Consider the following 16,291-nt stretch of genomic DNA (forward strand, 5'->3'; position numbering starts at 1 on the left):
GCATAGTACATAGTATACAGTATACATAGGACATAGTATACAGTCTTGGTAGTCCCTATCACCCGGCGATGCGTCTCCACGGCGGCTGGGTTCGTACTGCTTACTGTTGCCAGTTAGATAAGTAGAATATTCCCATAGGTCAAGATAACAGCTTATCTTGCGAGGGAATCCTGTGGATAGCCATATGAGAAATATACGACGTTATAAAGATCATGCCACACATGGTTTATATTCACATTGAGTACAAAAATACTTATTTTCCACCATAATTTGCAAATCAATTCATAAAAAATCCTACAATGTGATATTCTGGATTTTTTTCCCTCATTTTGTCTGTAATAGTTGAAGTGTATCTATAATGAAATTTACAGGCCTCTCATCTTTTTAAGTGGGAGAACTTGCACAATTGGTGGCTGTCTAAATACTTTTTTGCCCCACTGTATTCAGGGGGTACCGGTACAGAGTCAATGTGCAGGCTATATACACGGGGTACCGGTACAGAGTCAATGTGGAGGCTATATACAGGGGGTACCGGTACAGAGTCAATGTGGAGGCTATATACAGGGGGTACCGGTACAGAGTCAATGTGGAGGCTATATACAGGGGGAACCGGGACAGAGTCAATGTGGAGGCTATATACAGGGGGAACCGGTACGGAGTCAATGTGGAGGCTATATACAGGGGGTTCCGGTACGGAGTCAATGTGGAGGCTATATACAGGGGGAACCGGTACGGAGTCAATGTGGAGGTTATATACAGGGGGAACCGGCACAGAGTCAATGTGGAGGCAAAATACAGGGGGTACCGGTACAGAGTCAATGTGAAGGGGTACATTTTAGTTGAGGTAATATGTACATGTAGGTAGAGGTAAAGTGACTATGAAAGGATAATAAACAGAGAATAGCAGTGTGTTCAGGTGGATGTTGACCGCTCCATTATTAAAATTCTTATTGATAAAGTTTGACAACACACAAACCTTGTCCTTTCCTCCTGTTTTGTAGATGGGTCTTCAGGTTTCTGGAGTGCTTTCTCATCCAGCTCACCCAGGGTTTCCTGTAAAGGCATGATTTCAATAGATACATTAATGGCTGTGGCAGACGGAAATCCTTACAACATAAACAACTACCTGGATAACAAGTACAAACCAAGGAGGACTGACGTCATTATGGGGGATGTGGGCATCCTGAAAGGCCACAGAATATCATATGACCTCCTTGGAAACAACTGCGAGCATTTTGTTACTTTCCTCCGTTACGGCCAATCAGAGTCCAAACAGGTAGCCATGACAGTATAATTGAGAGAATATTCTAATTAACGCTTTGCTTGATGAGATGCACTCCATATTAATTTGTTTTATGCTTGTCTTTTTTTCCTTATAGGCAGTTGATTTCATGAAGAAATTCTTAGTATTTTAGCCATGCTTGGAGTGGCTAGTTTGACTCTTGCACAAAAAACAGATAATAAATAGGTAACTTGGGTCTCATGAGTGCATGAATGCCTGTGATGCAAAATGTAGTTTAAAGCCTAATGAATAAAGGACGATCTCAAAGACCAATGTGGTTGTGTGGTCATTTTTCATTCTAATCCAACAGAATATTAAATTAATATACTAGACTTTATAGTATCAAAACATTACCTTGATTAACCTTGTACTGCATGGGCTAAATCAGCGTCACACAGATTGTTTCTGGGTAGTCCTAAACAAATCTACATAGAAACAAGTATACACTTCACACGCATGGTTATTGGCTTAACAAAAGAAGACACCTCTACCATATCAGATACATTGATATGTATTCCATTTTAAGTTTGCATCCCAAAATTAGACTTTATATACATCACAGAAGACTGAAATATAACAAAACCATTTGACATCGAAACAATGGATTTTCTGCAGTTTAAAAAAAATTTTCATTAGTTTTTACATCATGAAAAATGACTTTAGCTGGTCTATAGTATACAGTCTTGTAATGGTAGGATGACTTTAGCTGGTCTATAGTATACAGTCTAGTAATGGTAGGATGACTTTAGCTGGTCTATAGTATACAGTCTAGTAATGGTAGGATGACTTTAGCTGGTCTATAGTATACAGTCTTGTAATGGTAGGAGGACTTTAGCTGGTCTATGGTATACAGTCTTGTAATGGTAGGATGACTTTAGCTGGTCTATATTATACAGTCTTGTAATGGTAGGATAATTTTAGCTGGTCTATAGTGTACAGTCTGTAATGGTAGGATTACTTTAGCTGGTCTAAAGTATACAGTCTGTAATGGTAGGATGACTTTAGCTAGTCTATAGTATACAGTCTGTAATGGTAGGAGGACTTTAGTTGGTCTATAGTATACAGTCTTGTAATGGAAGGATGACTTTAGCTGGTCTATAGTATACAGTCTGTAATGGTAGTTGGACTTTAGCTGGTCTATAGTATACAGTCTTGTAATGGTAGGATGACTTTAGCTGGTCTATAGTAAACAGTCTTGTAATGGTAGGATGACTTTAGCTGGTCTATAGTATACAGTCTTTTAATGGTAAGATGACTTTAGCTGGTCTATAGTGTACAGTCTGTAATGGTAAAATGACTTTAGCTGGTCTATAGTATACAGTCTTGTAATGGTAGGATGACTTTAGCTGGTCTATAGTATACAGTCTTGTAATGGTAGGATGACTTTAGCTGGTCTATAGTATACAGTCTGTAATGGTAGGATGACTTTAGCTGGTCTATAGTATACAGTCTGTAATGGTAGGAGGACTTTAGCTGGTCTATAGTGTACAGTCTTGTAATGGTAGGATGACTTTAGCAGGTCTATAGAATACAGTCTTGTAATGGTAGGATGACTTTAGCTGGTCTACAGTATACAGTCTTGTAATGGTAGGATGACTTTAGCTGGTCTATAGTATACAGTCTTGTAATGGTAGGATGACTTTAGCTGGTCTATAGTATACAGTCTTGTAATGGTAGGATGACTTTAGCTGGTCTACAGTGTACAGTCTGTAATGGTAGGATACCTTTAGCTGGTCTACTGTATACAGTCTTGTAATGGTAGGATGACTTTAGCTGGTCTATAGTATACAGTCTTGAAATGGTAGGATGACTTTAGCTGGTCTATAGTATACAGTCTGTAATGGTAGGATGACTTTAGCTGGTCTATAGTATACAGTCTGTAATGGTAGGATGACTTTAGCTGGTCTATAGTATACAGTCTTGTAATGGTAGGACTATAGCTGGTCTATAGTATACAGTATGTAATGGTAGGACTATAGCTGGTCTATAGTATACCGTCTGTAATGGTAGGATGACTTTATCTGGTCTATAGTATACAGTCTGTAATGGTAGGACTATAGCTGGTCTATAGTATACAGTCTGTAATGGTAGGATGACTTTAGCTGGTCTATAGTGTACAGTCTGTAATGGTAGGATGACTTTAGCTGGTCTATAGTATACAGTCTGTAATGGTAGGATGACTTTAGCTGGTCTATAGTATACAGTCTGTAATGGTAGGAGGACTTCAGCTGGTCTATAGTATACAGACTGTAATGGTAGGATGACTTTAGCTGGTCTATAGTATACAGTCTTGTAATGGTAGGATGACTTTAGCTGGTCTATAGTATACAGACTGTAATGGTAGGATGACTTTAGCTGGTCTATAGCATACAGTCTTGTAATGGTAGGATGACTTTTGCTGGTCTATAGTATACAGTCTGTAATGGTAGGATGACTTTAGCTGGTCTATAGTATACAGTCTGTAATGGTAGGAGGACTTCAGCTGGTCTATAGTATACAGTCTGTAATGGTAGGATGACTTTAGCTGGTCTATAGTATACAGTCTTGTAATGGTAGGATGACTTTAGCTGGTCTATAGTATACAGACTTGTAATGGTAGGAGGACTTTAGCTGGTCTATAGTATACAGTCTTGTAATGGTAGGAGTATAGCTGGTCTATAGTATACAGACTTGTAATGGTAGGATACTCTAGCTGGTCTATAGTATACAGTCTTGTAATGGTAGGATGACTTTAGCTGGTCTATTTGATCATATCTAAACAAAGCATTCTGCTGTGATCTACCCTGAAGGAGCAGAGTCAAGACTTGCCTTATTCATTCTTTAATAAATGGTTAAACATATTTGTACGAGGTGTTTCCTTTCTGAAGTAGTGATTATGTAGAAAACATTTTATTGAGAAACAAACATTCTAAACCAGAGGTAGAGCTAGTTGCAAGAACGCTCGGGTCTCAAAGAGTTAAGTTGAATAACAGGATGTTAGTTTGGATCTTGTAATCAAAGGGCGATGTTTTTTTAAGTACTGTTGCTGAGCTTTGGGTTAGGGTTTAGGGGGGAGAGGGGTTACATAATTGAATGTCTTCTTACCCACCTTATGTGTGTGCTGGGGATGGTCACATGTCCATCTATCTGGTGGAGGGAAGATACTTCTGTTTCACACAATATCCTTACCAACAGACTCAGCAGAGGTAGAGCTAGTTGCAAGAACGCTCGGGTTTCAAATAGTTCAGTTGAATAGCAGGATGTTGGTTGTGGACCTTGTAATCTAAGGGAAACTTTTTTTTCATTAGACACAACCCACAGTGAAACATTCACATATAAACCAGGAGTCCGACCACAGTAAGTACTGTTGCTGATCTCTGACTAATACTAATTACTATTAATCAACAGTTCCGTAAAAGGAGTTTGTGTGTGTGAACATGTTTAACTATACTTGTGGGGACCAGGTTTAGGGTTAGGATTAGTGTTGGAGAAAATAGGTTAGTAAAACAGGACTGTGTGTGTGGGATGTTACATAATTACATGTCTTCTTAACCACCTTATTCTTAGATGGAGATTGGTGACATGATTGAGATCAACAGAGGTCAATACAAACACTGGGCTCTGGACATTGGACATGGAAAGGTCATCCATTTGGTAGTTCCAGGTATGATGTTTTTCTGGAAATGTTTTTGTTGTAGCCGATATTCGAATTCCAGAATTGGGGCAGGGTGTAAACATCATCTGAAGTCAAATGTTAACAGCAGAGTACTGGCCCAATGCTCCAACCACTCGGCTACCTGCTACCCCTAACAGCAGAGTACTGGCCCAATGCTCTAACCACTAGGCTACCTGCTACCCCTAACAGCAGAGTACTGGCCCAATGCTCCAACCACTAGGCTACCTGTTACCGCTAACAGCAGAGTACTGGCCCAATGCTCTAACCACTAGGCTACCTGCTGCCCCTAACAGCAGAGTACTGGCCCAATGCTCTAACCACTAGGCTACCTGCTGCCCCTAACAGCAGAGTACTGGCCAAATGCTCTAACCACTAGACTACCTGCTGCCCCTAACAGCAGAGTACTGGCCCAATGCTCTAACCACTAGACTACCTGCTGCCCCTAACAGCAGAGTACTGGCCCAATGCTCTAACCACTAGACTACCTGCTGCCCCTAACAGCAGAGTACTGGCCCAATACTCTAACCACTAGGCTACCTGCTGCCCCTAACAGCAGAGTACTGGCCCAATGCTCTAACCACTAGACTACCTGCTGCCCCTAACAGCAGAGTACTGGCCCAATGCTCTAACCACTAGACTACCTGCTGCCCCTAACAGCAGAGTACTGGCCCAATGCTCTAACCACTAGGCTACCTGCTGTCCCTAACAGCAGAGTACTGGCCCAATGCTCTAACCACTAGACTACCTGCTGCCCCTAACAGCAGAGTACTGGCCCAATGCTCTAACCACTAGGCTACCTGCTGCCCCTAACAGCAGAGTACTGGCCCAATGCTCTAACCACTAGACTACCTGCTGCCCCTAACAGCAGAGTACTGGCCCAATGCTCTAACCACTAGGCTACCTGCTGCCCCTAACAGCAGAGTACTGGCCCAATGCTCTAACCACTAGACTACCTGCTGCCCCTAACAGCAGAGTACTGGCCCAATGCTCTAACCACTAGGGTACCTGCTGCCCCTAACAGCAGAGTACTGGCCCAATGCTCTAACCACTAGACTACCTGCTGCCCCTAACAGCAGAGTACTGGCCCAATGCTCTAACCACTAGACTACCTGCTGCCCCTAACAGCAGAGTACTGGCCCAATGCTCTAACCACTAGACTACCTGCTGCCCCTAACAGCAGAGTACTGGCCCAATGCTCTAACCACTAGGCTACCTGCTGCCCCTAACAGCAGAGTACTGGCCCAATGCTCCAACCACTAGGCTACCTGCTGCCCCTAACAGCAGAGTACTGGCCCAATGCTCTAACCACTAGGCTACCTGCTGCCCCTAACAGCAGAGTACTGGCCCAATGCTCTAACCACTAGACTACCTGTTGCCCCTAACAGCAGAGTACTGGCCCAATGCTCTAACCACTAGGCTACCTGCTGCCCCTAACAGCAGAGTACTGGCCCAATGCTCTAACCACTAGGCTACCTGCTGCCCCTAACAGCAGAGTACTGGCCCAATGCTCTAACCACTAGGCTACCTGCTGCCCCTAACAGCAGAGTACTGGCCCAATGCTCTAACCACTAGGCTACCTGCTGCCCCTAACAGCAGAGTACTGGCCCAATGCTCTAACCACTAGGCTACCTGCTGCCCCTAACAGCAGAGTACTGGCCCAATGCTCTAACCACTAGGCTACCTGCTGCCCCTAACAGCAGAGTACTGGCCCAATGCTCCAACCACTAGGCTACCTGCTGCCCCTAACAGCAGAGTACTGGCCCAATGCTCTAACCACTAGACTACCTGCTGCCCCTAACAGCAGAGTACTGGCCCAATGCTCTAACCACTAGGCTACCTGCTGCCCCTAACAGCAGAGTACTGGCCCAATGCTCTAACCACTAGGCTACCTGCTGCCCCTAACACCACAGTAAAACTGATATCTGAACATGGTCGATAGTCAGAAGTTTATGAACGTATTCAATCAGCTACAGCATCTGCTGTGCTGTCTATGTCTCTTTAGTTCTCTCATCAGCAAAACACACACACACGCGCACACACACACACACACACACACGCACACACACACACACACTCACACCTTTTTATTTCTTCCCATTTTGTAGATGGACCTTCAAGAGTATCTTTCTGCAGTGTTAGCTCATTCAGCGGCAGTGTTGCCTGTAAAGGCACGGTTACAATCGAGACATTACAGGATGTGGCAGCAGGGAATACTTACAAAATCAACAACTACCTGGATGACGAGTACAAACCAAGGCCGACTGACGTCATTATGGGGGATGTGGACAAATTGAGAGGCAGCACAATAAAATATGACCTCCTTGGAAACAACTGCGAGCATTTTGTTACTTTCCTCCGTTATGGCAAATCAAAGTCCAAACAGGTAGCCATGATAGTATAATGAGAGAATATTCTAATGAATGCTTTGCTTGAGGAGATGCACTCCATTTTAATTATTATTTTTCTTTGTCTTTTTCCTTATAGGCCGATGACTTCCTGAATAATGTGTTAACTGGTACTGCAGGCGTGCTTGGTGTACTGGCTGCTTTTACTGCTTCTACAACTGCTGCAGCAAGCACACTTAGTTAATAATTTATTGGGTCATTCATGAGTCCATGGAGAATGTCAGTAATGCCAAATGTTGTGTATTGCCTAATGAATAAAGGACCATCTCAAAGACCAATGTGGTTGTGTGGTCATTTTTCATTCAAATCAAACAGAATATTAAATTAATATACCACCCTTTATATTATTAAAAAATGGTTATGGGCTTAACAAAAGAAGACACCTGTACCATGTCAGATACAGTTGAAATGTATTCCATGTTGAGGTTGCATCCCAATATTAGACTTTCTATATACATCACAGAAAACTGAAATATAACAAACCGGTTGACATGGAAACAATGGACTTTCTGCAATTTTAAAAAATAGATGTTTATTAGTTATTACATCATGAAAAACATTAACATTCCACCCATGAGGCCACTAGAGGGCGATTGACTGCAGGAACAGGATCTATGGAGAATCCTCCCATACAATTCATGTTATATTTTCTATTACAATTTATTAGCCCCGTTTTTACATTTAGGGACAGATTGCAGGAACCAGATTTAACCTCCTCCTGGATTTAAAAGCATTGTTAATGGATAATCTCTATTGAAAGTGATTGTTAATCCAGGACTAGACTTAATCTGGGTCTGTGAAACCTGCACTTTAATGTTCTGAGCTTGTTCCTTGAATGCATACAGTAAAATACAGTTGAAGTCTGAAGTTTACATACACTTAGGTTGGAGTCAATAAAACTTGTTTTTCAACCACTCCACATGTTTCTTGTTAACAAACTATAGTTTTGGCAAGTCGGTGAGGACAAATACTTTGTGCATGACACAAGTAGTTTTTCCAACAAAAAAAAAAGACCACACAGCCGTCATACCGCTCAGCAAGGAGACACGTTCTGTCTCCTAGAGATGAAAGTACTTTGGTGCGAAAAGTGCAAATCAATCCCAGAGCAACAGCAAAGGACCCTGTGAAGATGCTGGAGGAAACATGTTCAAAAGTATCTATATCCACAGTAAAACGAGTCCTATATCAACATTACCTGAAAGGCTGCTCAGCAAGGAAGAAGCCACTGCTCCAAAACCACCATAAAAAAGACAGACTACAGTTTGCAACTACACATGGGGGCAAAGATCATACTTTTTGGAGAAATGTCCTCTGGTCTGATGAAACAAAACTAGAACTGTTTGGCCATAATTACCATTGTTATGTTTGGAGGAATAAGAGGGATGATTGCAAGCTAAAGAACACCATCCCAACCGTGAAGCATGGGGGTTTGACCCAAGTTAAAGAATTAAGGCAATGCTACCAAATACTAATTGAGTGTATGTTATCTTCTGACCCACTGGGAATGTGATGAAAGAAATTAAAGCTGAGATAAATCATTCTCTCTGCTTTTATTCTGATATTTTATATTCTTAAAATAAAGTGGTGATCCTAACTGAGCTAAAACAGGGAATTATTACTAGGATTAAAAATGTCAGGAATTGTGAAAAACTGAGTTTAAATCTATTTGGCTAAGGTGTATGTAAACTTCCGACTTCGACTGTAGGAGAACAGGTTTTTGATGACATCGTCCCACGTGAATGATGCATTGCTGCCTTTGGGCCAATTAGTGTAATTTTGTAAATGACTGATCTCTATGGCAAGACACATCATTCATCCAAGTTCCGTCAAAATCAGGCCAGTGGTGTCTGAAATATTGCGTGTGACTAACGTATGTACAGTTGATTACTATGGCAACCCCCTTTGACAGGGTTTGCAACATGTGTGCCAAGTTTTGTTACAATACGAATATCCTTGACTGATTTATATGCATTTGTGGAGGCCACTCCCACGTGAATGTTTATTGGTCAATAGGTTGTTTTAAGTACACCTCTGAAAAATAGTGTGTTGGGAGCGCTTTGTCCATTGTTGCCACACACCAACTTTCATGCAGATCAGTCATTCGGCGCCAGAGGAGTAGCATTTTAAGTGTTTTTCCCAACATTCAAAATGGAGGAAAATTCATCACTGCAGACCTTGTAGGTGTAGGTGCCTAAGGCCAAATTGTTCCTTGTGAAGAGAGGGAACAATGTACCGAATTTCATGATTTTATGTCAAATGGGATTAGAGACGTAACCTTTCAAATTGTGCTTTATCAATCGTTTGTTATAGCGCCACCATCTGGCCAATTAGTATAATTTTGTAAATACGGGATCTCTATGGGGGGAAGAGAAAAAATGAAACATGGTCCTGAGCACCAAATCATGAAATACTTTGTTCAATAGATCCTTTTGACATCACGCACAGATGCGCAAACTGCTGGAGGCAGTAAGAAAGCCATCGCCGTCTGCGCCCATACACATAGCCCATTCTTTGTTATTACTTCTAAATAAAATAACTTTTTGAGGTTATCATACACTTACAATTATGTTTTGATTCTTGCTTGAACAATCGCTAAGATTATATTTGGTTGTGATCTTGGCAAAATCACTATTTTGGATGCGACAGTTGTTAGCTAGAATGCTAACGCTCATTGACATAGGCTGTAGCAAAAGCTAGCTAAAGAGCCATTTTACTGGTTGAAGTTTATTATTTTTTTTAAAGTATAATGCAGTTGATTTGCAATGACACAAATATTATATTAAGCAGGACATTCATACGAGCCTTAAAATCCATTTATAATCCAAAAGTAGTGTGAAATGCACTCATAAACAACATGTAAATTGAGGCTTTATTTGCTGGTATCTACAAGAACTCCCTTTGTTCTGACACCGACTTGTGCGCATCGTCCTCGTGCAGCAATGTTTGCAAAACAAAAAGGGGTCTATAACAATATTTCAGACCACCACCAGAGGGCAGTAACAGTTTACCTTCTGATGTATGGGGCATGAGCATGGGACTGTTGCAAACTGTCAGACATGAGCGAGATTTTGGACTAACACTTAAAATGTTTGAACATTCTAGATAAGGCTTTTAAAACATGAAAGCATGTTAAATCTATGGAAATTTAGAAGATTACAAGCCTTAAAGTCCTTAGAATGCTTGAAAACTGGCTTGATTAGACAAGAGCTGATATCAAATCAAAATTAAAGTTTATTGGTCACGTACACAGATTTGCAGATGTTATCGCAGGTGCAGTGAAATGCTTTTGTTTCTAGCTTCAACAGCGCAGTAATACCGAGCAATACAAATAAACAATACACACATGGAAACGTTCTGAGAAAATAAATTGAAGAGTAATGTAAGAAATAACACATTAAAGTTGTCTAGAAACAGGGTGACCGTGTCTGACGAACACTGATTGTGTTCTCTGCACAGCCCCTTTATTGGGCAAACATGAGGTAGTCCTACACTGTTGATCTTTATCAAGAACTACATTACTGTAGGGGACTGGTTCCAGACCTTTTTCAGTTACTGTGCTAAGTACCCCCAGGTCCTAGTACCCCCTGTGGACAGGACAGATACCTCCAGGTCCTAGTACCCCCTGTGGCCAGGCCAGATACCCCCAGGTCCTAGTACCCCCTGTGGACAGGCCAGATACCTCCAGGTCCTAGTACCCCCTGTGGATAGGCCAGATACCTCCAGGTCATAGTACCCCCTCTGGATAGGTCAGGTACCCCCAGGTCATAGTACCCCCTCTGGATAGGTCAGGTACCCCCCAGGTCCTAGTACCCCCTGTGGATAGGCCAGATACCTCCAGGTCCTAGTACCCCCTGTAGATAGGTCAGGTACTCCCCAGGTCCTAGTACCCCCTCTGGATAGGCCAGATACCTCCAGGTCCTAGTACCCCCTCTAGATGGGTCAGGTACCCCCCAGGTCCTAGTACCCCTGGTTGGGAACCACTGCTGTAGGGTACCGTATTCCTACTAAAGAGAGATGTTCAAGTTGTTGGCTCATTTCTGGTTCACTTTCGGATGTTGTTATAATTGTATAACTATTTGAGCAGGACACATCGCCAGCAAAGTGGATACATTGTATCATTTCACCTCACCTGTGAGACTGGAGAAGTAACTCAGCAACTCTTTGAGGAAAGTAGAAGTTGATAACAGTTGATAAAACCAACGCATCGGGGGCCTTTGTCTTCACTCTTCACCAAGGGTTTACAGGTGGGGGAGAAAAAAAAAATCGGAAGACAAGACATGATGTGATTGGTAAATGAGTTGTGAAAATCTGATCGATAATAAAAATAAAAAAAAGTCTCTTTCAAAAGGAGGCAAGAAGAGGACAGAGAAGAGGTTGCAAGGAGTCGAACAAAATCCAATTGAGATTCTCCCCCGCTGTCCTCAAAGAGTTGCTGAATTTCCTCTTCACTGAAGAGTGAGGTAGCGACCGCTTAATTGCACCTCCCCTGTGAGAACCATGAGCATGTCTGATTAGACAGACTTTACCATGCAGAAAACCATTCAAAAGCTATGATATACTGTATTACCGGAGCTAGACTTAAATGTTTCCCCTGGTACTTACAGGCTGCTAGATATCTGTTTAAAAATAAACAGCCTAGTCCAGTCATGTTTAGCTGGTTAACAAGCTGGTAACTTGACCAGCAGTATAGTTTTAGATGGCAGTAGGAGAAAGGAAAGGGATCCTGGATACTGTATTTGTTACATTACCGTTGTTAAAGAGTTACAGAAGTTTATTATTTTTCATGGCAATCAACACGTTTTAGAAATTATGCCTTTTTTACAAGAGATTTTACAGTAACATGAAAGGAAATAAATTCATATAAAAATAAGACTCATAAATGAGGGGGGGAGACAAATCTGTACTCCATAAAACTCATCAATTCAAACATAGAAAATACAAATGAATAACAAATAATCCAAATAGCTGTAAATAATTTTCTAACTGACATTGAGAAGCATTACCTTGCAGAAGGTGTGTATTAGCAGAGCAGTGACAACAACACATAATAAATCAACAGGTAATCATTATATCACAGCAGAGAAATCAAATCAAAACCGAGTTGAGCTTATTGATACATTTACCACATTGATGCATGCTTCCCACAGTGTTTAAAGAGCACATGAGACAAATATTGTTCATAAAATACTGCCCCCGTCATTGGTTAATTAATATGTGCATAGCATCAGTGCATTGTGAATGACCACTGAGAAAACACCCTGGACAACAGTTCATTTGTCTCTTCAGTAAGTACAAATTGACCAAAATGTCACTATATTGCTGCGTTCATGTACTAATCGGAACTAGGAAACTGTCCGACTTGCTGACTGGTTGAAGTTACAGACGTGCCGCGGCGCGTTCAACCAGTTAGCAAGTGGGAAATGTCAGCGTTTCCTAGTTCTGACTGGCGCGTGAACGTGGCAGGAATTCAGACAGACGGCTCCTAAAATGAAGAATGCATAGGACAAATACAAAAGCGTTTTGTTCCTCTTGATCCTGTGTTATTAGTAAATACTTCACCATTTAAATCCTGTTTAACTCCAAAATATATACAAAATATACAGTTAATCACAATGGACAACAGATTTAGAAGAAGTCTAGATGGTGATATTGAAAATTATCTGCAGACACAGTACAATAGTAATTTCACTGACAATGTTGCAAACATAGCCCGACTTTTCTCAAACACAACATTGAGGTTGTCATGGCAATACACAGTGTCAGTTCCTAAATTCAATCTGTAATGGCCGAGTATGTTCAGAGTGTGGTGTTGTCAGTGTGTCAATTCGTAAATTCAATCTGTAATGCCAGAGTACGTTCAGAGTGTGGTGTTGTCAGTGTCAGTTCGTAAATTCAATCTGGAATGCCAGAGTACGTTCAGAGTGTGGTGTTGTCAGTGTGTCAGTTCGTAAATTCAATCTGGAATGCCAGAGTACGTTCAGAGTGTGGTGTTGTCAGTGTGTCAGTTCGTAAATTCAATCTGGAATGCCAGAGTACGTTCAGAGTGCGGTGTTGTCAGTTCGTATATTCAGAGCGTTTCGCTCTCGTCGGAGCGTTCAGAGAAGCGCACTGGACGCTGTGGCCCGAGGACTACGGTTGTTCCGTGCGTTCTGACCTCCCAATGGTAGTCAAGCTCCCAAACTAACGTTGCCTAGCTTGCTAGCTACTTCCAGACACAAACGAGAGAACACCTCCCTCTGACCACTTGACTCGCCCTGACAGAGCTGGTTATGCTGTTTTCATGTCACCCTAGTGCGTTGGTGACTGTAACTGTGCTGCTGGCAACAATTTAATTACGCTTTTTTTTCTTTATTTTTTACCGACGTTAACTGACACCAGTCATGTTCATCTGATGTCAGTTATTTGCGCTCTGGCACAAAGACTAGAGTGCTCTGAAATCCGGGTAGATAACCAGAATTTATTTACGAACGCAGCTCCGAGAGTGTTCACATACTGCTGGTCCTCCAACTGTCATAATATATGGTGGAATTCAGTCCTTTTTTTAGAGAAAACAGCGGGTATTTTAGCTTTCTTTTGTGGAGTGCTTGAAGCACACAGCACGGGTTTGTTCTAGTAGGTTTGGTGCATACTCAGCAATGTGACTTGCCCTTTTCTACGATACTGCCTTATCTGTGGAGATAAAACAATGCAAACAGGAACCAGCAAAGGCCCAATGCCTCTATCACAGACGACCTCAGGTGAAACGACATTGAAGTAACCTTTTATAACCACACCCAGTCAGTCAAATAGACTGCCGTGTTTCAAGGCAAGCATGTACAACAATGTTACTTACTAGGCACAGTTAGGAATATGGCAGTGCTAGTGGGCTGTGTGTTACGTGTGAAGTATTATGAATATAGTCTTTCAACCCCGCAGTGTACGATAGTGTCTGTGAAGCAATCCACATAGAGAAGAGAACTGGTCTGAAATTAATCGAGGCAGAAGGAATCACATAACCATGTCATTAATATATATGTGTGTGTGTGTGTGTGTGTGTGTGTGTGTGTGTCTGTGTGTGTAAATGCCAAGAAGGGAGCTTTGGTTTTCAACATTCTACATAATCTTAGTGTTTTGCATATTCTTAGTGTTCTGCATATTCTTAGTCCAGGAGTGTGGTGTTGTCATGACGACAGAGGGGGTGGATAGGGTTGGAGGGAGAGCTTGGCTTTAAGAAAGGCTCTTGTCGTAGGCCTTGACCACACGTTTGATATGGAACAGTTTGTGTCTCAACTTGCGACACTCCAGCTTCTTAGCCTGGTAGTCTGGTGTCTGGGGAGGAGCAGAGAGAAAACAGATCATTTGTTTCATCGTCTATTCTCCATTATGGGGTGATAAAAGTTAATTCTTTATAATGTAGAAAGATTTCATTGAAATGTCTGCTCACCCTCTTAAGGTCTTTCAGTCGATTATATTCCTCTGCCACGACCTAAAGTAAAGAATAAGGAGAATAAGAACTATTTCTCCCTGGTTCTAAGTGTGTATCTCAGTGGAGGCTGGTGAAGGAAGGAGAGCTCATAGTATTGAGCTTGTCCTCCTATTTAAATTGACACCAGCCATCCACCATCCGGACACACATATGGCCCCTGGCGACAGGGGTTGTAGCCCCCACCTCCACCCTCTGTCTATGACCCTACAGTCTGTCTTATGACCCTACAGTCTGTCTTATGACCCTACAGTCTGTCTTATGACCCTACAGTCTGTCTTATGACCCTACAGTCTGTCTTATGACCCTACAGTCTGTCTTATGACCCTACTGTCTGTCTTATGACCCTACTGTCTGTCTATGACCCTACTGTCTGTCTATGACCCTACTGTCTGTCTCCACCCTCTGTCCATGACCCTACTGGCTGTCTCCAACCTCTGTCCATGACTCTACTGTGTCTCCAGCCTCTGTCCATAACCCTACTGTCTGTCTCCACCATCTCTCTATGACCCTACTGGCTGTCTCTCTCTCCACAGTTCCTGCTGTACTCTCAGAAAATAACAACATAACATTTAAAATTAAAATAAAAAAAGCCTCCACTGGTCTCCCTCTGGTTTCTCACCTGGTACTGGGCGGAGGTCTCGTCCAGTGTGTCCAGCTGCCTGCTGAGTTTGTTCATCTGGTCACTGATGTCATCCATCTCAGCACACAGATGTTTGTACTCCCTCAGGTCGGCATCAAACTCCCTCTTGTACTCTTGACGCTGGCCGTCTGACGTTATCTCTGGGTAGACGCTGAAGGGAGAGAGAGAGAAATAGACAGTCAGAGAATATTGTTAGACATTGTTTACACATACACTATACCGTTGAAGTCAGAAGTTTACATACATTTAAAACCAGTTTTTCACAATTCCTGACATGTGCTTCCTGTCTAAGGTCAGTTAGGATCACCACTTTATTTTAAGAACGTGAAATGTCAGAATAATAGTAGAGAGAATTATTTATTTCAGCTTTTATTTCTTTCATCACATTCCAAGTGGGTCAGAAGTTTACATACACAATTAGTATTTGGTAGCAATGCCTTCCAACAAGCTTCCCACAATAAGTTGGGTGAATTGTGGCCCATTCCTCCTGACAGAGTTGGTGTAACTCAGTCAGGTTTGGAGGCTTCCTTGCTCGCACACGCCTTCAGTTCTGCACACACATCTTCTACGGGATTGAGGTCAGGGCTTTGTGATGGCCACTCCAATACCTTGACCTTGTACTTAAGCCATTTTGACACAATTTTGGAAGTACGCTTAGGGTCATTGTCCATTTGGAAGACCGAAGCTTTAAATTCCTGACTGATGTCTTGAGATGTTGCTTCAATATATCCAAATAATTGGATATAGATACTTTTGTACCTGTTTCCTCCAGCATCTTCACAGGGGCCTTTGCTGTTGTTCTGGGATTGATTTGTACTTTTTGCACCAAAGTACATTCATCTCT

General features: G+C 42.0%; 2 protein-coding genes across 2 annotated transcripts in view; one reads left to right on the forward strand and one right to left on the reverse strand.

The window, feature by feature from the left end:
- The first annotated feature begins 4,479 nt into the window (after window positions 1–4,479).
- Window positions 4,480–7,620, forward strand: LOC118964689 (phospholipase A and acyltransferase 4). Its single transcript, XM_036978792.2, has 4 exons — window positions 4,480–4,618; window positions 4,829–4,925; window positions 7,043–7,320; window positions 7,422–7,620. The coding sequence occupies exons 2-4, from the start codon at window positions 4,829–4,831 to the stop codon at window positions 7,524–7,526; spliced, it is 480 nt and encodes a 159-aa protein (XP_036834687.2). The 5' UTR covers window positions 4,480–4,618; the 3' UTR covers window positions 7,527–7,620.
- A 4,457-nt stretch (window positions 7,621–12,077) lies between these two features.
- Window positions 12,078–16,291, reverse strand: part of si:ch73-61d6.3 (occludin) — a 38,155-nt gene continuing 33,941 nt past the window's right edge. Inside the window, exons 6-8 of the mRNA XM_021604721.3 lie at window positions 15,427–15,598; window positions 14,766–14,807; window positions 12,078–14,650 (exon numbers count right to left, since the gene is read on the reverse strand). Of these exons, the coding sequence (XP_021460396.3) occupies window positions 14,549–14,650; window positions 14,766–14,807; window positions 15,427–15,598 (316 nt within the window). The 3' untranslated portion in view covers window positions 12,078–14,548. The remainder of the gene's footprint in view (window positions 14,651–14,765; window positions 14,808–15,426; window positions 15,599–16,291) is intronic.

Source organism: Oncorhynchus mykiss, chromosome 5, assembly GCF_057628025.1.
Source record: "Oncorhynchus mykiss isolate SJ-2025 chromosome 5, ASM5762802v1, whole genome shotgun sequence".
Classification (NCBI taxonomy): domain Eukaryota; kingdom Metazoa; phylum Chordata; class Actinopteri; order Salmoniformes; family Salmonidae; genus Oncorhynchus; species Oncorhynchus mykiss.

Coding starts and splice junctions, on each gene's coding strand:
- LOC118964689 (XM_036978792.2), top strand. CDS start 4,829: ATGGAGATTGGTGACATGATTGAGATCAACAGAGGTCAATACAAACAC. Junction 4,926..7,042: donor CATCCATTTGGTAGTTCCAG/GTATGATGTTTT, acceptor CCCATTTTGTAG/ATGGACCTTCAAGAGTATCT. Junction 7,321..7,421: donor GCAAATCAAAGTCCAAACAG/GTAGCCATGATA, acceptor TTTTCCTTATAG/GCCGATGACTTCCTGAATAA.